A 26,716-nucleotide genomic window follows, 5' to 3' on the forward strand; every position below is an offset into this window, starting at 1 on the left:
AATGAGGAAGATATCCCCCCCTCCCCAAACTTGTATGTATCTCCTCCACAGTCACACAGCAGTGGAATAAAGTGGAAACTCCATTATTGTCGAACTTGTCTTTCAGTGAAATTAACTGTCAATATCAACACTTATTGAAAGTGCTTTCATCCACCTGGCTAGATTCCCTTTCATTTGGACCCATAGTTAAAGCATAGGAGTAAATTAAAGCAGATTTTGAAAGAAAGGAAGCGGTAATGGCAGGGTTGCACTATCCAGGCAAATTAATTAACCCATAGAGTTCATTGTACCAATTTATGCTGAGTCTGCATGTCCTCCCCGCGGTTGGGTGGGCGTTCGAAAGACATGCGTAAATGGGCGTGCCTTCATTGAAGGTTGACCGTCGAGCTGGCACCTCGGCGTTCATCAAAACCTACTGCCAATCATTAGCGGACCGGAGTTCTGCTGTGGCGACCCCTAACCGGGAAATGCCGAAAGACACAACAACAACATCTTTCTTACCTTTTCATATAATGGCTGTGCATTCCTATTAGCATTACTTCAGGATTTGTTTATTTATTTAATCTTTGTTAACTGGGGTAGAGTACTGATCCACATGGACCATTTTAGACTCAGACCGAAAGAATACATGAAGGATAGATAGAAGAAAAAGGAGCCAAAGACAATATTTAATATTAAAACAACTCTTAAGAAATAGCAATAGTGCAGCAAGTAGAGACATGGTGGTTAACACAATTGGTAGTTAACCTACCATTAAAGTAATGTAATTCACCCAAGACTGTTATGTACAATTTGTACAGCAATGACATCTTTCAGTATCTTGTAAGATAGTGTTGAGAAGAAAAGGAGAGTGATAGAAGGAGTGGGATGAGAGCTATAGAGAAGGAAGAGGGTACAGGTGAAGGAAGAAAACAAAAAGGAAAAATGAAGCACCATAGGATCATAGGAGGTTACTAGGCTGTAGGCCCTGAGGCCATTATAAGCCTAGCCAAGAGTTTAGCCCATATTTAGACAAGTCAGCACCTGAGACCCTGTCCAGTAGGGGACACAGGTGGAATACCAGGAGTGTATTTTCTCTTTCCAATCTAGTTATCCAGGTTGTGCTTAAAAAGGGATAATGAGGTATTCTGCTTGACATGGAGAGGGAGTCTATTCCACAGATGGGGGAGTCTCTGGGACACAAATCTGTCCCTCCAACAAGTCCTGTTGATATCACAGACCAGGTTGAGATCACGCATACGGGTTGCTCAAGTAAAGCTCGACTTGTGGATATGCAGCAGTCCCATCAAGGTGGGGTCTGAGATTGCTTTGTATGCCAGACAGATGTCACCTCTGAGGAGTCTGTATGAAACTGAGTAGAGGGACAGGGCTTTTAGCCTATCTGTGTAGGGTAGATGTTTGAGGCCCTGGATTGTCCTGGTGAGGAAACTCTGTGGTCTTTCCATCTGCTGCATGTGCTTTGTGAGGTACATGCCGAAGAGGGTGCCCAATAATTGGCCTTATAAGGGAAGACTACAGGGATCATATGACCTCTTTATCCCTGGATGAGATACCCTTACTTATGAGGTGGGCCATGTAGAAAGCTTTCCGTACAACAGAAGCAACATCGTGGTCAAAAGTCAGGTTGCTATCAACCTGAGTGCCTAAATCCCTCACTACTGATTGTGTACTTAGGACGTTGTTATTAATGTGATAATATGTGGGGACGTCACTTTCCCCAAAGGAGATGATGCATTTTTTGGCATTCAGCTTGAGGCCATGTTTCTCTTAGAGGACGTCCACATCACTTGGGGAATTGATTATTGCACCCAGCTTGCAGTCATCTGCAAACTTGGTCAGCCATAGCCCACTGGTATTGGCCTGCACCTCAGAGAAGTCTGTCCCGAATAACAGAGGCCCCAAGACCAATCCCTGGGGTATGCCGCTCATTATGGGTCTACTGCTTGAGGTGGCTTCCCCTATTTTGATTAGGTGGGTTCTATCAGTGAGCCAGTTTGCTTACCCGTCTGGTAACAGGATCACTACTAAATCCCGAATTATGGAATCTCGAGATTCTGAATCTTGAAGACCAGAATCTTGAGATTCTGCAATATTGAAAACAAAAAAAAAAACTTTTTTGAAAGCATATGCAGAGGGGCAAGCTCCCCTGCACCCCCCACACCCCCTGCAACTTAAATATACCAACTCCAAGATCGCACCACAGTGGAGTGAACGGCAAAATTGTGCTGTGTAGAGTGGAACTGAAATTTTGCCGTTCACTCCACTGTAGCGGGATCTTGGAGTTAGTATATTTAAGTGTGGGGGCACAACTCCCCAAATGGGGGGGTGCAAGGGGGTTTGCCCCCCTGCATACACCTGTCTAAATCTTTTTTTCGTTTTTGCATTTATTTTTTCTTTTACTTTCAATATTACGGAATCTTGAGATTCTGGTCTTAGGTATTCAGAGTCTCGAGATTCCGTAATTCGAGATTTAATAGTGATACCCTGGGAACATATGGATTGATGCCTAGTTGAGAGAGTCTGTCTACTACCCCTGAGTGGGGAATAGTGCCAAAGGCTTTGGCCAGGTAAAGGTAGGTGGTGTGCACTGTCTTTCTGGCTTTGGTGACTGTCTCAAAGAAGTCAACTAGATTTAACAAACATGACCTCCCCTTGACAAAGCCAAACTGTATGTGGTTGAGTGTTTGGAGGTTGCCAATGTCACTGTTAATGAGGTCCATGATAATCCATTCCATGACCTTGCAGATCAGGCTAGTTAGGCTGATGGGTCTATAATTTCCTGGATCAGTGGACGATCCACAGTGGCTGTCCTCCACTCGGCTGGGACGAAGCTGGTACTCAGGCTTTGGTTGAGTAATGTGCCTAATGGTGCTGCAAATTCATGCCTGAGTTCATGTAGGATGCAGCCTGGGATGTTATTGGGTCCCATGGAGGCTGTATTTTTTGCCTTTGAGAGGGCAGTGTTGACCTGTTCCCTAGAGATAAAGGGTGGGGGGCAGGTACTGGGGATGTCCTGATTTACTGATGGGGGAGACAGAGGGGAAAAGTTTTCACTGAATCTGTCAGCCAGTAGATTAGCTTTATCTATATCATTTGTGTAGCTGATGTCCTTGACCACCAGTTCTGAATAGATCTGGGTGCCTCCTTTGTAATTGCGGACATATGTGAAGAAGGTCTTATGATTGTCTTTAGTAGATGTAGCCAGTTTGGACTCGAAGTTGGCTTTAGTGGATTTCACTAGTGCTTTTATTTGCTTGTTCAGGCTAAAGATAGATTGCTTCCAATTGGGCACCTGCTCCTTCTTGGTCCTAGACAGCATTTTTTTCCTTTTGTTATATAGTTTATTTATTGCAGATGTCCACCAGACAGGTTTACTCTTCCTTGCGGAGGATGATTTTTGTCCAGACAGGTATTCCTGATTCCATGCATCTATATAAATGCTTGTATAGTACTTTGGTGTAGATTTGGACATTGGTGTCAGTTCCTACAGTGGGGATGGGGACTGTGAAGCTGTTTATACCATCCCTCAGGAGGTTGTAATTAGCTTTGGAGAAGTTTATTTTGTTTGACCCTAGCTAGAGGTGGGTCAAGGGAGATGGTGACTTTGAAAGTGACCGCTTTATGGTTGGATCTTACCAGAAAGGATGATACCATAGGAGTGCTGCAGTGGTTATTCATGTTGGTTAATACCAAGTCCAAGATATTAAGTGGGAAGTGGTGAAGAATGGAGTATTAGAGTGAGAGACTGGGCAGTGAGGCAGTTGATGGGTTTGTAAATGCATGTGGTTTAGTTGTGGAGATATAAAGGTAGTAGGGGCACTATGTTATGCCATGGGTAGAATGATATTTACATTTGGCTTCTTTGCATAGGTGTTTGATGAGTTCAATATCTGTTTATATAACTGAAATGATTGGATTGCATGTTTGCTAGAAGCTTCATTTGTTGCATACCCTGCCTGTCACCTGACTGTAAGCCAAAAAGAAAGCACTACTCACATGATGCTGGCATGGAGAGAAGGGTCATCAGGAGTCTCATGTAAGTGATGTAAGTACAAGTGTAACACTATTGCTGTGTAAGATGATGCAGAAGTTAGGTTCATCTGAAAAAAAAAAGCATTTCATTTCTGATTGTTCAGTTTGTCATTATGTTATCTAGTACTAGTACTAAACATTGTATTGTAAAATACATGTTGCATTTTCCTTCTTCTGCTAGTCTACTCTTCTTCTAGTATGGTGTTATGGTAATTTGGGAATATAACTTCTGGGTCTGCCCCTCCCCTTAACTAGTTTAAGTATTTCCAAGGTTAACTGCAGTGGTCCAATGTGTGTCAGGCTTTGCAGACGGGAACTGGGTAGATGTCTGTGCAGATGCTCACCATCATTTAGCCATCAGACTGACCCTCATTTTCAGCAGATGGAGAGACCATGATGTATGATTGCATCATGGTACACATCAAGTACATTGTTGCAAAGTGCCTCTTTTTTTGGCATAGCCAATCATATTTTGGTTTCAGGCCACATCATAAAACAAACGATTTGCTTCTAAATTCTGTTTATCAATATTAAGTTTTGTAGATTATCACTGTGCCAGGTGAGCCTAATGCATTTTGAATGAACACAGATCAAAGCTCAGATCCTTGTTTGGTGAGCCTGCAGTTGGGTTCCTCTCACAGTAATGTGGCATTTTTTTCTTAGAAGGTCTTGCACTTGTGAACATGACTGATCACACACTATGACATCATAGACTGCTCTGTAGTAAGACATGCCCGAGTCCAACAGCTATTTCTTGTTGTTGGCATAATTTGGATCTAAATTCTGGCATACATGATGAAAGAATTTGTATGCCAGATGTGTAGTGCAGTGAAACCTTGTTAAGTATTCATTTGGCCCCAGCTAATGAGCCAAACCCCACTTGAGCACTGCCTGTACTACCTAAGAGAAAAACACAGTATGAAGCAGTAGTCTAACTCTGGCAGTTCAGCTTGACCTTCAACTGATGTTGGACCGAAGAACTGGTGAGAATGTTTTTCCATCAAGATGGCTGTGGTGCCCAGTATGGAGATTTGTCAGAGTGTGCTGCACACAACCCAAGTATTTGCAGAGACACACCAAAAAGCAAAGAAATGATTAGCAGACCAAACCCTCCTGGAGATGTCTGTTTCAGAAATAGTCTTTTGATATTAACTTATCATAAACTCATCTTCAAACTTGTAATCAGTGTAGCACCCTAGTAAACATATGTAAAAAAAAAAAAAAGACTAGAATGGCCTTGAGTTTGTACTTTTCTTTTACCTCATCAGATGATAAACAAAATCAAATTTGGTGGATGTATTCTTATTCTACCTGTCATGTGACCTGATCCTGAGGAGTGACTCTTTAACTCACCAGGATGTAGATTGGTTGTAATACTTGTGTCTGATACCTGTTTGGTGTAGATTTCCAACCCAGACCTAGCAGGGTTCAATGGCCTTGGCAAGAGAGAATCCATCAGTTCTTCCCAAGCCAGGGGTCATTCCTTAAGCTTCAGGTATATACTTACATCTGGTGAGATCTGCCCACACATGTACAAGATCACACTTGTAGGAAATGCAGTCTTATGCCCACATCAGGCTTAGTATTGCTCTATGAAGTTCTCATATTGCCCTTGGCAGGCACATATCCTAAGGGATGACTCCCCTTTAAACATCTGTCAAATATTCAACTTCATACATCTCAGCCATGCATAAAATTATCCCAAATGCATTTGGAAGGAACAGGGACACCTTTTCCCAAAACATACCATGAGAAATCTGAAGACCTCAAATGCTATTCCCTCCAAGACACATAAGGACAGGAAGTCTTCCCTATGTTTCTGCTCCCTAGTGGATAACCCTTACTTTTCAGAAGCCTTGTGACTCATTATTTCTTTTAAGTACTGACCTATAGAGTCTTCTTCAAGCAACATGAGTGCATGTCATGAGAAAAAAGAGAAGGAGCCTTGGGTCATCCGCATTTGGAGTTGATCCTTAAGGATGCTATGTGTGTGGGGACTTCAAAGATGGTTGCACATTGAGTAACAGCTTAATTCTAGCTCTCCCAGTGTGAAAACAGAAACTTAACAGAGAAAGCCAGTGGATTTATATCTCTGGGTATATTTTCCACAATTGGCAAGTAAGTGCACTGCCTAAATTCCAGGAAAAAAGAAATACAGAGGACCTGAAGGAAAATCAGCTACAAAAGTGAGGAAAAAACACTGACAGGGAAAGTTACTGCAGCTGCTCAGCAAAAAAGCAGTGCAAGCTCCGGACATGAGTTACAGTAACCTAGAGAAAAGTATAAGGCAACTGCACACAGACCTGATTAAAACAAACAAAACACTGATAGAGTATAACAACTCAAACAACAAAAGGCAGGAAAAAATGGAAGAACCTTTAAACAGAAATTCAGGTAAGGTGATAAAACTGCAAAAATCAGTGGCTGAAATGAAGAAATGGCAGGCTGAATAAGAGACTGCTCGAGATGTTTCAAAAAGAATAATAGAATTAGAAGACAGAGCACATAAGAATTTGGAAGGAACAGACTGTATTAATTTTATGAAAGCACAAATAAGCAACTGCACTGGTGTTCTACAGCAGGAGTTGTTAATTGAAAGGACACATCGTGTGCATGTTCCAAACCTGGCTTTGAGAAAACAACCTAAACCTGTAAAAGCAAGCCTACCAGCAAAAAGAGTTGATTCTGACTAAACTGTGGCAGAAAGACAGAGTGCAAAAGTGGGAGACAGCAGAGTGTTTGTGGAGAATGATTATTCATTGTACACCAGGCAGAAGAGGAGTACATTTATTCCATTGTTCAGGAATGCCAAGAAGCAGGCATGAGATTCAAGCTACTGTACCCAGCTATCTTCAAAATATTCTTCCCTGGCTGGGAAAAATCATTTACTGATGAAGTATATGCTAAGGAGAAAACTCAAAAGTTTGTCCAACAAAAAGTGAGGTTGTGAAACAGAAGGAGATTCTACGTATTATTCTTCTGGTAATAGACCACGGAGAGACTATGCCAGTGAAACTTTTTCCAATGTTTTAATGGCAAATGGTTGAGAGAAGGAAAAAAGCATAAGAGTCGACTTGAAGAATTGAAAGTACACTGGAAATGAAGCAGAGACAGGATTTGGGAGATGGAGATGAACAGGAATAAAACCAGTAACTTGGAAATTGACAATTGAGTTACAGAGCAATAATTATATTTGTGAAACATGACAGAACAAGAAAATCTGCAAATACTGGACTCTTTTGGACTTATGAATATGAAGGATATGCCCTACTTCATGTCATTAATGTTTAGAAAAATACTTAGGAGAGGGGGAAGAAAAGGGAGAAAGTAAACTGTAAGTAAAAAAAATCCTAATGGCAGTATTTTTACAGTGCATGATTTTCTTTGCATGCCATAAAGTAAAGTTGTCTTAGTTATTTTTAAGAGTAGTGGGGATACTAATGTAAACATGTCCTCCTGTTTTTTTTTCTTTCTCTCTCCTTTCTTCTTCCTTTCTCCTTGTTTAGTATTAAGTAGACATTGTAATAAAAAAAGAGCAAATGATTGGTTGAAAGAACATGGCAAAAGAAAATTTAGTGTGCCTTTTCTCATTCTTGCTTAAGGGAATGATTGAATTAAGGCCCCTAGCTTGATTGAGTAACAAGTTTTAAGAGAAAGCAAGTAAATGAAAAATAATTTTTAATATTTTAATGCTTTTTTCTACCAAATAAATGTATGCATAGTGGCAATTTTGTATGTGGTCCTTATGTCTCCAAGAGACAATATGATAATGAGAAATGGCTAGGAGGTAATGTTTTCTGAAAGCATTCAAGTGCTTACTCAGCTGAGAGCTATAAAGATAAGACAAAATCAGACAGCACTTAGTTAAAGCACAGGCTACACCAGGCGCCTTAGCATGGATAACCTTTCTTTTAAGCTAACTCAAGTTTGTGAGTGTGGTTGTCAGTTTGGTACATTTGTTCCTATTAGGAGGGTAAAATTGCAATATTTGAATATGTAATTTTGTGTGTTATTAAGTTAATAGGATTTAGAGGGTATTGGGAGTGTTTGTTTTTTTTCTTTGAGGGTTTTCAATAAAACAGAATTTTGTAAGATGTGGCATAGGCTCAAATGGATATGACAAGAAACAACTGTATAAAAGATCAACCTGCCAAACAGTGTATGCATGTAACACAAAAGCTGGAACTAGGCATTTAACAAATAAGCTGTTTTATCTAAAAAGTGAGAATAATAACTTTTTAATACAACACTGCTTTCTATAATGTCTCTAAATGTAAATGGTCTCACAGATAAATACAAAAAAGAAAGAGTAGTGAAGTATATTAAAATGTAGAGTGCAGATAGCTATGGTACAGGAAATACACTTGGAAAGAACTGAGCATTTAAATTTGATAAAGAAAGGTTTTTAGGATGGTTATTCAGCAGAATACCTAGGTCAAAGGAAAAGAGGACCTCCATTTGTGGTAGAAGAGGATAAAAAAGATAATGGTAGATTTGTAGTAGTAAGAGACTACTGGCAAGGAAGGAGTATTACAAAGCCATGTATTTATATTCCACCTAAAACTGCTATAATAGAGCTTAAGAAAATTCTGGAAGAAATAATCAGTTTTCAATGGGAAATATTACTTATAGGTGGGGAATGGAATTTGATTTGCAACAGTGAAGATGTTTCTGTGAGGCCCAGAAGGTCTGATGAAGTTGAGTGTAAGAATACTTGACGAAAGCGCTAACCATAAAAGTTTAAGAATTACTGTTGCCTACCTATTTTTTGTTGTTTTTCAAGCCCGGAAGGTAAAATATAATAAAGGAATGCAGATTTTTAAAGAAACTTATGAAAATATTTGGCATGGAAGATGTGAATTTACATATTATTTCCCCAAGATACAAAAACTGGGCTAGGCTAGACAGAGTTTACATTTCACAGGAACATATGCATTTAATTGAAGGTCTTAATACACACCCAATAATTATTTCTGATCATGCGCCAATAATAACTAAAATAAAACACAGAGTAACAAACTAAAAATGAGACACTGGTGCTTTCCTACCTAGATGTTGAAAAGTGAGGAATTTAAGGAATGGGTAGTGGAAATTATATAGGAGCTATTAAAAAAGATAGAAATTTCTTCTGAAATTACCGTGAATGTGATAAAATTAAAGTGGGCTTTAAAAATAGGGAGAAAATAAAAGAAAGTGAGATATGGTTAAAAAGTAAGATATGGTTAAAAAGTAACAAGAATTATTTAGAGGAACTGACAAATGTTAAAGTATTGCAAAATAGGGGGAATCTTGCAGAACAAGAAGAGGAACAATTGCAAAACGCTAAACAGAAAATAAGGGATTGCCTTTATAATATACTTTGAAAACTAAAAACTTAAAACAAACAAAACAAAAAGAATTTCACTGGCATACACGAGTGTTGTGCTAAAAAACACTTGATTTATTGAATATAAAAGCACAAAACACGGCAAAACACTATGACTGAGCGCTTTCACCTCAAAAGGCATCATCAGAGTCATATAGGTTCATAGGTAGGTACTAGGCTATCTGCCTGAGGGCATTTATAAGCCTAGCCAGAGTGTGTCGGCTTTCGCCGCCCCATTGATTGATCCTCTGTCAAGCAGAGCCAGTGAAGTGATCCTAGGGGTGTATTTTCTGTTACCCATCCACTCGTCAAGGTTTCTCTTTAAGAGTGTTAGTGAGGGGCTCTGCCTGATGTAATTTGGAATTTTGTTCCAAAGCATGGGGATTCTCTGTGACAGGAATCTATCAATCCAGCATGTTCTATTTATTGTTGGCGAGGTTTAGCTCACTAGAGCGCGTGGCTCGCAGTGACTTGGATTTCTTTAGGTGGAGCATGTCCATCAGTTCTGAGTTGGACATGACTTTGTAAGTCAGGCAGAGATCACCTCTGAGTAAGAGATATGCCACTGAATACAGCCAGAGTTTTTTCAGTCGGGCCGCATAGGACATATGTTTGAGACCAGTAATCCTCATGATGAGGTACTTTTGTGGTCTTTCCAGCTGTTGGAGGTGTCTTGTGAAGTACATCCCAAATGGGGCATTGATGGGTCTAATGAGTGATGAGTAGAGGGGTACTATAACCTCTTTATTTCTAGATGTGAACCCTTTAGTAATTAGATGGGTCACATAGAAGGATTTCCTAACTACTTTGGCAATATGATTGTCAAAGGAGAGATTACTGTCTACCTGGGTCCCCAGATCTCTTATTACCTCTTCTGTATTAAGGGGGCTGCCACCTATGTGGTAATTCGTGGGTGTTTTGTTATTCCCAATTGGGATGACTATGCATTTTTTGGCATTTAGCTTGAGGCCATGACTTTCACACCATGTGTCCGTCTCAGTAAGGCCCTTTTGGAGGATGTCCATGTCAGCTGGAGAGTCAGTTATGGCTCCCAGTTTGCAGTCATCGGCGAACTTGGTTAGCCATAGTCCTCCTGTGTTTGCCTGTACTTCTGAGAAGTATATGCCGAACAGTAGGAGTCCCAGGACTGAGCCTTGCGGGACACAACTTCTGACTGGTTTAGAGTCAGACCTGGAGCCCGCTATTCTTACCGTGTGAGTTCTGTCTGTAAGCCAGTTGGCAACCCATCTCGTGACATAGGGGTTTATGTTCAGGCTGGTGAGTTTTTCTGTAATACCCGAGTGGGGAATTGTGTCGAAAGCCTTGGCGAAGTCACGGTAGGCTGTGTGAACCACCTTTCTCTCGTCTATGGCCTTGGTGACTGTCTCGAAGACGTCAACCAGGTTTAGTACTAGGTCCTAGTGCTCTCATTTATCTTGCTTACAAATCTTTTCAAAAACTTACTGTTCAATTTGTATACCCTTTGATGTTCTTATTTTTGCTTATTGCAGCCACTGTAAAAATACTATTATGATACTATTATTTTTTCTCTGAGCAAGATTTGTAACTTTTTTAATGTTTAATTTTTTTTAATGTTTAATGTTTTTTCATGTGGAGCTTTTCTCCCCGGACCTCTGCTGAAAATGGACATATATCCAGTTGGACCAGCCCGGTCAACAAATGTAAAATAAATAAATAAATAAAATAATAGTAGGCATGATCTGCCCTTAACAAAGCCAAACTGGGTCGGGTCAAGTGTTTGGAGGATCCCAATGTCTTTGTTAATGAGTTCCATGATGATGTGCTCCATAGTCTTGCAGACCAGGCTAGTCAGGCTTATGGGGCAATAGTTACCAGGGTCAGTTGTGGCCCCTCCTTTGTGGAGAGGAATAACTGTTGCTGTGCACCAGTCTATGGGCATGAAGCCTGTGCAGAGGCTGAGGTTGAACAGCGTGTTTAGGTGGGGGGGTTAGTTCGTTCTGTAATTCGTGCAAGACACAGCCTGGGACACCATCTGGTCTCATTGACGCTGTTTTTGGCTCCTGAAAGGGCTGTTTTCACCTGTGCATCTGTGATTTTTCAGACACTACACTTTTCCAGTATTGTTGTGGGCCCTTTTACAGGTGAGAGGGGGGTGAAGTTTGCATTAAATCTATCTGCCAGGATGTTGGCAATATCAGTAGGTTCAGTATATTTTGTGCTATTTTGCACTAGTTCAGTGCATATCTGCAAGTTGCCACTTAGATTCTTAAAATAGCTAAAGAAGGATTTGTGGTTATCTTTTGAATCCTTGGCTATTTTTCTTTCGAAGTTAGCCTTGGATGATTTCATGAGGGACCTCAGTTTCTTACTGATACTGATCAGGGATGTCTATCCTTCTTGGGATTTGCTTTTTTTCTGAACTAGTTTCCTCCTTCTATTGTATAGCCTGTTTATTGCAAGGATCCACCAAACTAGTTTCCTTCTCTTAGAGGAGTGAGTCTTGGTTTTGCTAGGGATGGCACGATCCATGCATCCTTGTAGGTGCTCATAGAGTGTATTTGTAAAGGTTTTTGCATCTTGGGCAGTGTTATCCTTTAGCGTGGGGGGCTCTGAAACTTACCACCTCTGTCTTAAGTAAGGTGAAGTTTGCTTTAGAAAAGTTTTTTACTGTGGTTTCCTTAGCTGGGGGTGGTGGTGGGGTGTGGACATCCAGAGGGATTAGCTTATGGTCTGATCTAACCAGTGACGGGTTGACCTCCGGTGTGGAACACCTGTTGCCCATGTTGGTGATGACCAGGTCCAATATGTTTTCACCTCTGCTAGGGGAGTTTACCAGCTGATCCAGGGCATTTGAGTTGATGAATTCCAGGAAGCGCTGGACCTGGGAATTTGTACTCGAGTAGTTTTCCCAGTGAATGGTAGGGTAACTGAAATCAGCCAATATCAGGGTGTTTGGTAGGACCTTCGTGTTTTCCAGTGTCGCCAGAAAGGTGGAGTGGTGGTCCTGGGTCATGGAGGATGATCTGTAGCAGGCCACAGTTTGCATTGCAGATTTGCCCGATGTCAGAGGTATCATGCTGTGCCACTAACCTGGAGGTGTAGGTATCCTTGATGAATATGGATACACCCCCTCCTTTTGTGTTTCAATCCATGTTTTGTGGCCAAAATGTGTGGTATGAGTTGTAGCGTGGTAGTGCTGGGGTGCTCTCTGGAGCCTTGAACCAGGTTTCAGTGACTGCACAGATGTCAACGTTCTCCATACTGAGAAGTGCTTCGAGCGCGTGCATTTTGAGATTTAAACTTCTGGCATTGAGTAGTATAACCCTCAGTTTTTTGTTAATTGTGCTGTTTACAGAGGTGGGTTTGACTTTTGAGCCTTGCCTAAAAAAGGCGCTATGGGGGCAGCAAGAGCCTTGGCCAGTATTCAAAAGCCTAGGGGTGACAGATGCAAGCCATCTCTTGCGAAGCAACGCGGCTTGTTGAGCATGTCGTCCCAGGCTTACAGACACTGGATCCCCTTTGAATGACACCAGAAGCTTAGCCAGTTGTTGAAATTGATAATTTTTTCTTTATACTGAGGTATCATTCTTGGTGAGGGCAGGATGCTACTCAGGTTCAGGGTCATACCAGCATGGGCTACATGATCAGAGAGCTCTTCCATGTCTCTTTTCATGTAGTCCAGGGAGGTACGTCTCAGGTCATTCACACCAACGTGAACAATGACAGAGTCATATTTGTACTTGTTCTGGAGTGACCTGAGTGCTTGTGTTATGTGGCGGACTCCGGCTCTTGACAGCAGCTAACAGTAACCTTCTGCTTGTCCAGCCTAGTGAGTCTGACATCAGTGTGCCTGACTATAGAGTCACCTATTACTAGTGTGTTAGGTATGTTATTTCGCCTTAAGGGCTGTGATTGTGCGGCACACTGATTTTGTGTTTTATGTGTTGTCTGGCTTGTGACAGGAAGTGCAGGTTGTTTGGGTGTCTGCTTTGGAGGTCTCTGATGCTTTTCCAGGTTTTTATTTAGAGCCTCAGAGTATGATTTTGTGTATTTATGTGTATTTTTTGCCAGTGCTGTTTTAGTAGGTCTGTGTGCGGCTGGAGTTGTGCTGCAAGTGTTAACCTTCTCCTCTTGACTGTCTGTTCCAGTCTTGGGTAGAGACAGCTTAGCTTCCAGTTTGGCTGTATAATTGCATCTCTCGCATATGTTAGTGTTTTGTGGTAGGAGGAGAGGGTTGTCTGTGTACTTGAGGCAGTTGTAACATTGCCTGAGGATACCCAGATTCAACAGGTGGACTGGAGAGTTCACCTGAAGTTGCCCTTTGGTCATGCCTGAATAGTAGGTGAGCTGCTTAGTCACTTGGTTAATGAGGGGTGAATAAAGAGCCTTGCCCTGCTGGGCAATCAGTGTCAGGGTATATTAGTGCTTGCTATTAGGTCTGAGCAAGTGCTGGGATGTAAGATGCTTTTTGAGTGCTTAGGCTGAGAGTTATACTAGTTTCAAGGGAAAAACTGAAGAGGAGACTTAGTGGAGCCGTGAATAATTTAACCACAGCTAACCAGCGCTGCCTGGTGTGCAAAACCATGCAAACGGGGTTTTTATAGTAGGGAAATGAAAGAGATAGAAATTAGCCCAAAATAGCCAACAAACTACTAACTTCTGGGCTGGAACCACTCCTCCAGGGACAGACAGGCTGCCCAAAGCTCCCCTCTCTCACAGGCGAACAGAGAAACCTCCTTCCATCCAAGCAAGGTATGGGCAAGTCAGAAACTAGTATCACAGCCCTAAATTCAGCACTAGCCTGAAATCTGGACTATACTAGCTTAGAAAGGTGGGAAACAAGGAATTTTTTGGGTTTTTTGTTTTTTTGAAAAGATAAGGCAAAAACAGTAAAAAATACACTTAAAACAGCTTTAAACAACTACAAATGATCAGAAAAGGCTATCGCACTTTAGTGTGTAGCCTACAACAGTTAAACAAATTATTTAAACAAAAAACAACTTTTTAAAAGTGCAGGCAATCAAATAAGTACAATATGTGAAAAAACAAGCTTTTAAATCACAATAAATGCTGGAAAATGTGTGTTTAAGCGGAAAACAGTTAAGTACAGCAAGAAAGTACAGAAAACTGATACTTAATCACTCCAAAGTCTCTCTCCTAAGCTAGAAGGCTTGTATCAGTTTAAGACGTTCGAGTGCTACCCAGTAGGTTAGTTACAGTAAAGATGGGAAACAAGCTCAGATGTGGTCTTTTAAACCAGAAAGTTGAAAGAGATGGACAAACTGTCCAAATGGTCAATAAACTACAATTTCTGGGCCACGAATCTCTCCTCTAGTGGCAGACAGGCTACCTAGTGCTTACCACTCCCACACTGATAAGCTAGAAGGCTTTCCTCCAACACAGAAAGGCTTGCATGGCTCAGAAGCTGACCAACAGTCCTAGATACAGCAACTCTGTATCTGGACTAGGCTAGTTACAGGAAAGGTGGGAAACAAGCGCAAGTGCGGCTTTTAAACCAGAACATTGAAAGAGATGGAAAAAAACTGCCCAAATGGCCAGTAGCTACAATTTCTGGGCCAGGAACCACTCCTCTTGTGGTAGATAGGCTACCTAAGGCTTACCACTCCCACTGATAATCTAGAAGGCTTCCCTCCAACACAGAAAGGCTTGGGGGGCTCAGAAGCTTACAAAGAGTCCCGGAATACAGCAGATTTGTACTTGGACTAGACTAGTTACAGGAAAGGCGGGGAACAAGTACAAACGTAGGCTTTTAAGCCAGCAAGTTGAAAGAGATGGAAAACTGCCCAAATGGCCAAATAAACTACAATTTCTGGGCCAAAACTCACTCTTCCCATGGAGGATAGACTACCTAGTGCTTACCACTCCCACTGATAAGCTAGAAGGCTTTCCTCCAACAAAGAAAGGCTTGGGGGCTTAGAAGCTTACTAACAATCCTAGATACAGAAACTCTGTAACCGGACTAGGCTAGTTATAGGAAAGGCGGGAAACAGGCACAAGTGCGGCTTTCAAACCAGAAAGTTGAAAGAGATGGAAAAAAACTGCTCAAACAGTCAATAGCTACAATTTCTGGACCAGGGACCACTCCTCTTGTGGTAAATAGGCTACCTGATGCTTACCACTCCCACTGATAAGCTAGAAGGCTTCCCTCCAACACGGAAAAGCTTGGGGGGCTCAGAAGCTTACAAAGAGTTCTAGACACAGCAAATCTGTACCTGGACTAGACTAGTAACAGGAAAGGCAGGAAACAAACGCAAACACAGGCTTTTAAATCAGAAGGTTGAAAGAGATGGAAAAGCTTCCCAAACGACCAATAAACTATAATTTCTGGGCCAGAAACCACTCCTGTGGTAGATAGGTTACCTAGTGCTTACCACTCCCACTGATAAGCTAGAAGGCTTCTCTCCAACACAGAAGGGCTTGGGGGGGCTCAGAAGCTTACCAACAGTCCTGTATACAGCAAATCTGTACCTGGATTACACTAGTTATAGGAAAGGCAGGGACCAAATACAAAATAGGCTTTTAACCAGAAAGTAGATAGAGATGGAAAAACTGCCCAAACGGCCAATGAACTACAATTTCAGGGCCAAAACCCACTCTTCCCATGGTAGATAGGCTAGCTAGTCCTTACCACTCCCACTGATAAGCTAGAAGGTTTCCCTCCAACACAGAAAGGCTTGGGGGGCTCAAAAGCTTACCAACAGTCCTGTATACAGCAAGTCTGTGCCTGGACTTGACTAGTTACAGGAAAGGCAGGAAACAAGTTTAGAATTTTTTTTTTTTTTTTTTATGGAAAAGCAGCTAAAACAGCAAATTGTAGTGCAGGCCAGCACACCCAAGCGTGTAACAACTCTATGGCAAATACAGTTCAAATAAATGCAATTAAATTAACAAATGACTAAAAAACAAGTGCAGAAGGCAGTAAGTTAGAAGGCTACTAACAAACAGTAATAAGTGGAGAGTAAGAGCGACTGAACAGATAGCACGCAGAAGAGCAGCTAAGATAGTTACAGTAAGAGCGGATGAATAAGATGTATATATATGTATATATATATATATATATATATATTTTTTTTTTTTTTTTTTTTCAGGGAAGGAACAGAGCAGGATTAAGAGGTTACAGGGGTTGTCCTTCCCAGATGCTCTCTTTGTACACAGTAGGAGTGCCTGAAATCAGAATATGATGTCACTGCACTCAGTTGAGTGAGCAAATAAGATGAGCCCAGAAGGGGTATCCAAATACAAATCTACAAGAGGGGTGGGCAGTTTCAAAGCCACCAACATTAATACCAAAACAAGAACAGGGAGGGTGGGTGAGGAACTAACTGTAGAGAGACAGCCACAACTTCAGTTGAGTTAATATTCAGTGAAAAACACAAATAAATAAATTAAATACAGTGAATGCGTCTTTCGGCTTTTCCCAGTTAGGGGTCACCACAGCGGAACTCCGGTCCGCTAATGATTGGCAGCAGATTTTTATGTGCCGAGTTGCCAGCTCTGATGCACAACCTTCAACGAAGGTACGCCCATTCACACATGTCTCCAAACAGAAGACGCTCTAGCTAAGAATCGAACGGGACAACGTCTTAATGTGAGGCGACAACGCTACCGCAACACCACCACCGCAGTCTCAAATAAATTAAATACAGTAGTATATGCAAAAGAGCAGATACAAGTGTAATTAAATTCACTTATACTTCTAGCTGACTTTAGGTAGATGTTAGCCAGCCAAAGCTCTGATATTAAGCAGAGATAACTGTAAATGTACCACTTATATCAGGAAAGACAGGATGTCAGTGATGAGCTGAAACTAGCCCCCACTACTATCAATGGCTACACAGAAATTCTAAAAAGTACTCTGTAGAGAGACAACCACAACTTCAGTTGAGTTAATATTCAGTGAAAAACACAAACAAATAAATGAAATACAGTACTATATGCAAAAGAGCAGATAAAAGTGTACTTAAATTCACTTATACGTCCAGCTGATTTTAGGTAGATGTTAGCCTACCAAAGCTCTGATATTAAGCAGAGATAACTCAAATGTACCACTTATATAAAGCAAGACAGGATGTCAGTGATATGTTTTCATTCCAGACACACCCTAAATACTGACTTCATTTCCTCTTATTCAGTAGTTTCAAAAATTAAAGCCTTACCATACCTATACATTTTCAGTTCTGTCAATGGTTTTACTTAAATCAAAAAATTAAAAATAAAAAATGAATAAAGTTTAAAAATAAACCTGAACAAAAAACAGTTTGAATATCTAATTTTTGAAAGTACTGGAAAAGGGGAAATGAAGTCAGTATTTCGGGTGTGTTTTGAATGAAAACTTACGGCTGTGATAATGCCTTTTGAGGTAAAAGTGCTCAGTCATAATGTTTTGCATGTTTTGTGCTTTTATACTCAATAATTCATCATTTTTTTAGCGTGAAGATTGTGTATGCCATTGGAATTCTTTTTGTTTTGTTTGCCTTGATACTATGCATGAGTTTTGAAAGATCGCTGTTAAGCAACTGTTTTTTGATAATAACTCTAGAGCACAAAAACCTTTAGGATAACAATTCAGGTAACAGAAACTAGAAAGGGCTCTCACCAAGCTTAGTGAGCCCATATCGAGGAGGATAACAAGAGATCCTGTAGAAGTATTAGAAATAATTCAGAAATTCTATGAAAGTCTGTATAAGTAGAGAAATATGGAAATCAAGAAAAGACACAAATGAAAACGTTTATGGAAGAATTAAATTTGCCAAGGTTAGAGTTAGATGAGGCTCAATTACTAACAGGCTAGGAGGATATGAGATAAAAATGGAGATGTATAACCAGTCTGCAGGAAAGTCCCCAGGAATAGATGGTAATGGCTAAAAGAATGGCAAAAGTGATGCCAAAATTGATAGATATGGATCAGTGTGGCTTTGTGGAGGGGAGGCAAAAATTTGATAACATTAACAGAACACTGATATGAAAGAGGGAAGTAGAAGGTAAGAAAATACCATTGTTGTTGGTATGTACTGATGCAGAGAAAACATTTGACAGAGTAAGCCGGGACTTTATGAGCAGGGTGATGGAAGCTTTTGCATTTACTGATAAAATTATAAGGTTGATTAGGAGGATATATGAAGGATTGGAGGTGAAAATTAAAATGGGTGGTTTCTTCTCTGATAATTTCTGCTTGAGCAGAGGAAGCAGGTAGGGGTGTCCGCTTTCCCCTTTGTTATTTGCATTATATTTAGAACCATTAGCAAAGAAAATAAGGGACTCAGAAATTAAAATATATGATTGGTATGGTTCTCAAGAAAAACTGGCTCTTTTGCAGATGATATTGTTTTATACCCGATAAAACCAGAAAACAGCACAGTGTTGTGGAACATTTTGAGACAGTTTCAAATTGTTTCAGGATACACAATTAATAAAGCTAAAACAAAGGCAGTAGAGGTAAATTATGTACCCACACACGAATTGGTTCATATATCTATATCCATATTTATGGGGACATGATAAAATGAATTCTTTAGGAGTATGGATTAAAATGATTCTCATGTGGCAGCTAAGGATATATGGGAAGAGACTAACCAAAAGATAATACAAAAACTGAGAAATTGGAAGCTTTGTTATGTGGATATGGAGAGTAAGATACAAGCAGTTAAAATGTTTAGTCCCTTTAATCTTGTATACAGGTCAGACATATTTTTATCAACCAGAGGAGAAGTTGTGGATGGCAGTTAATAATGAGCTGAAGGATTTTATCTGGGAGGGGAAGATGGCAAGAGTCAAGTGGGATAAGTTGATTTTTCCAACAGAACAGGGTGGTTTGGGATTACCCGAGTTGAAGGGATATTTCAGCGCTACACAGTGAAGGCTCCTATACATAGCACAAGCAGAAAACTGTAATTCAAAGTGGAAAGTGATGATGAAACTGGGGGGAGATTCAAGAAACCAAGAGAGGCTAGGATTTTGAATGCAGATCTTTAAGGAGAATAACAATAATCATACAGAATATTATATTCATAAAGTAGCAGAAAGTATTGTAAGAACTAAGCCAGTACAGGAATAGAGAAAGGAGATTCTGCCAATAGGGATGACTGGAATTAGGGATACAGACATTAGACAAGAGGATGCTGAATTTATTGGAGAAAACTGGCAAAGGAAACAAGGTATTCAGAACAAATAACTAGAGAGGGAAAGGTAATATAATGGAAAGATGCCAAGAATTTATTTGGATTGCAGGTTGGAGATTGCCTTCCCTGTCAAGGATTGACAGCAGAGTATAGGCAAAGAGAAAGAAATAGGGAGGTTATAAATGAAAGATCAGCACTGGGAGAGTTTTTAGTAGAATCTACAACAGAAGCTGCTGTTAACAAAAAAAAAAGAGAGAGAGAGAGGTTCATAGGTGTTTACTAGACAAATAACCACAAGGGCCTTTTTAAGCCTAGCCTTGCATCACAAATCTTTGACAAGTTCTGATACCCTTAATAAGTGTAAGCATGGGCCTGGGAGATGAACCATTAATAATTAATATAATTAGTAGAGCATATAAAAATATTGCATATTAACTATAAGAATCAGTGAGAGGAAGTTAGAAAGGATTGAGAAGAGAGATTGGATAAGCAATTCACAAAGAAACAATGGGGGATATATAGTTGTCTCCAAATATGCAATAAAATATAGATGATTTAGAATTTGTCTTGGAAATGTTTACATAGACATTGTTTTACCCCAGGCAGACTCTGGAGAATTTTTCCTGAGTAGACAGCAAATGTTGGAGTTGTGATGGGGAAGAAAGAGGTAATTGGGAACATACTTTCTGGGAGTGTTATGAATTGGCAGACTTTAAAGATTCCCTGCAGAGAACTCTATCAGAGGTACTGGGTGAGCAAACTGGTTTAATGAGGGAAATTATTTTTCAGAGCTATGATACAGAATCAGAATTGCCTAGACAAGGCCTTGATGAGTCTAATTATGGTGGCTGCCAAAAAAAAAACATTTACTAGAAAATGAAAATCAAAGTCTAAACCAACTGAACTAGAAGTAGTGAATATAGTAACAGATATAAAACAACTGGAATTGGGATCTTTGGAAAAGGGTGGGAGCAAATTACATAGGATAAATGGGAATTGTGGGAAGAAGACATAGGGCAGGAATGGGTTTTAAAAGAAGGCAGGATTAGAATGAGCTATGTAATGTCTGGCTGACAATGATTGGGTAGATTATAAGTGATGTGTAATGTTTGCAACTAAAATTATGTCAATACATTTTATGATGTAAAATATTTGCAACTAAGATTGTGTTAATATGGTTTGTTTTCATTTATATAAATGGGTGATTGCCTATGTCATAATTGATAATTTAACCAAAATGTTTCTTGTTTAAAAAAAGGATGCTATATGTGCAACCAAGACGCACCCAGAAAATGTTCTTTGGTGTGCAAGTCCGAGCTGTATGGAGCAAGATCCTGAGCATGCATGCAGTTGCTGACTTCTACCTCATTTCCTTAATGCAGCATAAAGAAAAGACACCAGAATACACTGCCACCATGTCACCATACAAGGTGTTTAAAGCCTTGAACAGGGTGAAACAAGACCGTATTGTTTTTTCTGCGACACTGGAACTTGCAGATCTCAGCTATGTGTCAGACAATTCATATCACTGTCCTCATAGTGGGCTAAGCACTAAAAAAGTCTCTTCTTTCCCCGAGTCTGAGAAATTCGTTAGACCTCTGTATGTTGAATCTAGAGTGATCTTCCACATAGCTCACTGTAGTTTTAACTGAAAAGCTGCTGTAGCTAATGGTGGATGTTCAGGGATGTGCCTTCAAATGATGGTCTGCCTAAGACTGCTCTCCCTTAAGGATGAGCTCATACAGTTTATTCTCAATGCCTCTTTCAAGGAGGATTTTTTTTTTATTTGGTCAGCATGTTGAAGAGGATGGATGCCATTTCAGTCATGAAGAACCATCACAATAGACTACTGGTTCCTTCACATGGTCAACAATATCATATCTATAATTATTTGGTTGCAGGCCATTTCCACCATGGAAAACCATCAGAATGGACCGGTGGTTTCTTCACATGGTCTTAAATACCGTATGTGTAACAGTTCAAAGATATGGTCATAAATACCATATCTTTGAACTGTCAGGGCCCCCTCCCAGAAAGGGCTCCTCTCAGAGACCAAGCAAAGTTGATGGAGCATACCCAGACTGTATTTCTCAAAACAGCAAAGAAGCTACCCTCATTCAGAATGAAGCTTTAGTTTTGCTCTAACCTCTTTCTAGTTTGCAGGTGGAATAGAAGGCTTCTTTTTAATACTGGACCTTAGTGATTTCAGTGAGCACACCTGGTGCCTGAAGTCCCAGATGGTGACTTTCTAGTGGTATATGCCTGTGCTTCTATACAGCTCCTGGATGGTGTCAGAGGACATATGTATTGTATTGTATTTCCATCCATTCTGTATATTCCTTTATTGCATGTTATGTAATTACTTCAGAAGTATGTATACTTAAAACGTGATCTGTGTTTATCTTTGTTCTTACTATTTGTTTACTTAAAATGTTTGTGAGAGCTTTTCTCCTCGGGTTTCTGCTGAAAAAGGGCTTCTAAAAACCCAGACAGAATAACCCGATTAACAAATGTAAAAATAAATAAATAAATAAATAAAATAAATAAATACATTTTGGCACATCAGTATTGGATCCATTCAAAAGGTTCCTTCTGTTCACTTTGGGTGTGCATTTGTTTCAGTACAAAGTGCTACCCTTTGGAATTTCTCGCTTACTTGTGTACCCAGAGTGTTTACCAAAGTGTTAGATGTGGTATCTGAATCCTTACTGAAAAGGGAACTCCATATGTTCCCCTAAATGATGACTGGGTCCTGGTAGACTTAAGAGACGTCTTGCTTGCATCCACTTTGATCTTTGTTATGGAGGTAGGAAACTTCCCCTGTTGATTATTCCTGTCACCAAAGAAGGTGCTGTAGGTCATGAGTTTGGCAACTTAACTAAGGATGTAGAAGAAGAAGAAAAGTCAAGCTCAAACCCTCCTGTGCCTTCTGGACTCAATGGCTGCTATGTTCTTCCTCATCCATTTGCATGCCTGCGGCAACAGGTGTAGTAGTGAACTGTGAAGTTCCATTGGTTTCAAAGTCACTATATGCTCATGGATTGTGTCAGATTAGAACCCTCTTGCCTTTCTATGGAGGAGTAGAGTCTCCCTGCCAACCATTAGACTGGCCTCACATTCTTGCCATGCTGTACATTGCAGGTATTACTGGATGTTTAAAAGGTGTGGATGAATCTCTCTTCATCTTCTCCACAGTGTAGAGGAAGTCGTCCATCTGGAGAGGGGGCTGTACTTCAAACAGTTGGAGCAAAATGTAGTTCTCTAGTTCTGGAGAACTTGGAGAAAAAAATATTGTACTGTGCCTCTTAATTCTGTCCAACAGAGAATTTTTCATGCAGTGTCTAAACAAGCAAGGCAAAATGCATTCATAGATCTGGTTCAGATAGCCAGTGTGAGTTTGGCAGTAGACCATAGAAGGAGGTATCACCCTCTCAGCAGTTCACATCCCAGACATAGTATAAACACCAGCCTACTGGTTGTGCCATCCTACCTGTCATTTTCTGATGCTGAATATTCTGGAGCTGTGTCTGGTTCAGATCTTCTGGTTATGTGGCACTCTGCAGAGCAGCTTATTTTCCACCTAATTGAATACATTTCTCCCACTGTTTTATTTAGTAATGTAGGGAAAATTAAGTTTGAACTGTCTATGTTCTTCATGCTGTGCTGTGGGAAATTTTTGTGTGCTTTTTCTCCATCCCCTTTAATTCCATTTCTCACAAAAAATATTCCAAAAAGGTTAACCAGAAATTATCCTTATCATATCTCAGTGACCAGAAAGGGTGAGGTTTAAGTTTTTCAAGTATGCAGTGATACAGGAAACTGCCTCAGTAATATTCAGGGAAGACACCTATGATATGTGCCAACAACCTGCTTCACATTAGCATGTGTCTTTTGCTGTACACCCTCTAATCCTACTGGATCACCCAATGAGGGTGTCAGAAGCAGATGAAGCTGCCAGGAAGCCTTCCATTCTTTGCCTAGCAAAAGAGGTCACTCATCTGGACAGAGTAGTGTCCCATATTACTGTAGCTTGTTGGTCTGCAGGTGGTCCTGTCTTGTCTAAAGCCCAGAAAATGTTTGGACCTCTGCAATTTCATGGTCAGGGTGCTTGGTCCAGCTCTTTCTGCCCATCCTGACATTGTGGATGGTAGAACTGTGGCACAGTACCAGCAGCTGATGAAGTTTCTTAAATCAGCTTACAGTTACCTGCCTTTAAAGACCTCTCCATAGTACCTGAATTGATGATCATCAAACTCATTTGCCCTCCATTTGAACCACCTAGTTTAGTGACATTTATTTTTACATCTTGAAAAACCTTTTTATTTCCCCATTTGCCTAACTGCAGGCCTTGTTGTTTAGGGAATAATATCTGCTGTTTTACTGGTTTGTGTGAAGCCAGTGTTTCTCTTTGTGTAAAACCAATGTTTCTCTTGAAAGCATTGTTAGAATTGTCCTTGTATCGTCCACCACCTTTTTCTGCAGAACAGAAGCTAGGGGAGACCATTCCCTTCACATCCAGGATAGGCAGCATCACCTCAGATTTTACTTGAAATGGGTACAAGATGTTTAGGAAGATGGAGAGAGAGTTCATCTCTTTTGCTTGGGATATGGAATGATTGGCAGTTGCAAAACAGAACCATCTCAAGCTCACCAGGGATGTTAACTGCATAATTTCTGCCATTTAGTAGCACAGCATTAACTGTACATATTTTGTCATATGGTAGCTCAACACTGTATGGAAAATTCTGCTTTCAAAGGCCAATTCCCAGGGTATGGCTGCTTCTAGTGCTTGTTTTAAAAAAGTCTCCATTGCAGACATCTGTAGCGTGTCCACTTTGTTATCCATTTAGGCCTGCACAAAACACTGTTATCTTGACTGTGACTTCACTATTTGCACCCCAGGTTGTACCTCAGTATTTCATGACCCAAACCTTCAAATCTTTTCCTTTAAAATGGCCCCAGCTTCTTCCACTCTGTTGGTTTTACTGTTAGTGATCTGTCTATAGTCATTGAACCACTAAGGAGGGTTGCTGATGTTAAATTTAGCAGACACATTCTTAGTGTAACAGTTGTAACAGTTGATCTTTGAAGAGACTTTCCTTGCAGAATATGAAATAGTCTTCTGTTGTAACCCTGCATTTAGACTGCTGCAACATTCAGCCACTGCTGTTGGGGTTCTCTGTAGTTTGGGCAAACATATATCTGCATGTTACTTGTTAACAGTGCAGAAATCAAATCTTCATTGTTTTATCTACTGTAGATTTGCAGGGACTGAGGTCTGGCAGTGGTTGAGGGTATACTAGTAGGCTCACACACTATGCTTTCTGTTATTGTGCAGAATAGACTAACACTAGACCAGTTCATCAGTTAGCAGAGGATGCATGTCTCAGGAACATTGGGACATACAGAAAATATATGCTGGAAAGGAAGAGAGATTGAACTCAAGCTTAGACTCAATAATAAAGGTTCTCTTGTAGATTAACTGATAATAGCAAAAGCATTTATGTTATTTACTGAATATTCTGTCAGCACATCATGGTAAGTAGAGTGTTTAGTTTGGTCATCATTAGAAAAAAAATCAGGTTGTTTGAACATTACAATTTTTAGTGCTACTGGACAGCTTTTAATACCTCATATATTAACTTGATTTGAAAACATTTTTAAAATGATTGATAGAAAATGTGCTGAAAATAGTGTTATATCACGTCAGTATCATAAAGTTGTATGCGACCATAATTTCAAAAGAAAATATACAGGTGTTCATAGCTCTCAATTGTCCATATTTTTGTAGAATGTCTAGATTTTAGCTTCATATTTTGGTATGTTCTTCACATTGAGGTCTGAATTCAGAAAGTAATGGTAGACATTTGAGTTTCAGACTTTGTACCCTTTAGAAAATTTGTGCTAATGCAAAACCTGTTATTTTATCAACTTTCAAAGTTTATAAGGCTGATATTTAAAAATTGTCCCTACTTATTGGTCTTTGTCCTCCCATTATTTATGGCTTTGTTCACATTTTTTGCACTGAGGATGAGAGGTATGCAGGTGTTAGTAAAGCTGAATTACAGATGAAAACATCACCATTGCTAATTAATACCCTGTTTATTGTACAGCTTTATCGCAGTGACAGCGACAGCTCGACACTTCCCCGAAAATCACCCTTTATCAGAAATACTTTGGAGAGGCGCACCCTGCGTTATAAACAGGTAAGAAGACTAACATGTACATTAAAATATTTCTTTCAGGATTGCTGTTGCACAGACCAGATTTGTATAACCACTTGTAGATAGCCATTTTACTTACAGAGTGATTTTGTTCTTTGGGAGATGGGTCCTAAAATGCAATTGTGATGGGGTCAACATGCAGTCTTTGGAATGGAGCAACTTCAAAAGTATACCCTAAGAGAATAATGTGTACATAGTCTCATAGCTATCTTGTCTCCTCCTTAGTGTATGTTTCTACCCAAGCCGGATTGTGGGGGGTGTCTCATAAATGTTCTCATTGCTTCCAAAGTTGGAGTTTGAAACTGGAAAGGCTGTTTAACTACCACTGTAACATTCAATTCATCCTGATTTCTGTGTAGCTAATATAATTTTATTTAGTTGACATACTGTTTGTTTATTACTTGTTGACCCAGGATACCAACGTGGACAGAACCCATTTAAAGTGGAGGCCTAAGGTGAAAAGCTGCAGCTCTAGTAAAATAAGCAAGAATTAGCAATACAGACCATAATAACATAATGTGTGATAAGCAACAATAGTATCACAATCCAGAAAATAGGCAAGGAAGATTAATGCAAGGCCATCTAGTATAGACAAGGGAAACAAATCAATCAATGCAGTGTATGCACAAAGGAGAGCATGTATTAATTCTTACATTCAAATCACAAGGATATTGTGAGATCGAAGAGTATGCAGAAACGTCTGTCAATGTTATGCAACAGGTCTAGAAAGCTTTGTGATAGATTTAAGAATATGGTGAAGGGAAAGCTAAAGAAATTTTAAAAACTGACTAAAAGGGCATGGGGGATTTAATAAAAAAGGAGATAAGGAGAGTCTGTAGAGTGGAATAGGCCTTTTCCAAAATGTGGAATGATGGCATATTTCACAAGTGGCAGCATGCAGTGCATCTGTCATTAGGAATAAAGGAGCAAAACAACTTAATTTATTTACAAACCAAAATCACTTCCAAGTAGTC

The 26,716-nt window shown here is 40.1% G+C and overlaps 1 protein-coding gene across 2 annotated transcripts in view; it reads left to right on the forward strand.

Moving 5' to 3' along the window:
- The window catches only part of WWC3 (WWC family member 3), a 1,641,181-nt gene that overhangs the window by 1,510,432 nt on the left and 104,033 nt on the right, over positions 1–26,716 (forward strand). For both annotated transcript variants that reach the window (XM_044072574.1, XM_044072573.1), the window contains exon 20: positions 25,632–25,724. In XM_044072574.1, the coding sequence (XP_043928509.1) occupies positions 25,632–25,724 (93 nt within the window). The remainder of the gene's footprint in view (positions 1–25,631; positions 25,725–26,716) is intronic.

Source organism: Protopterus annectens, chromosome 5.part0 (assembly GCF_019279795.1).
Source record: "Protopterus annectens isolate FY-2018-M chromosome 5.part0, PAN1.0, whole genome shotgun sequence".
In the NCBI taxonomy this organism is placed as follows: Eukaryota; Metazoa; Chordata; order Ceratodontiformes; family Protopteridae; genus Protopterus; species Protopterus annectens.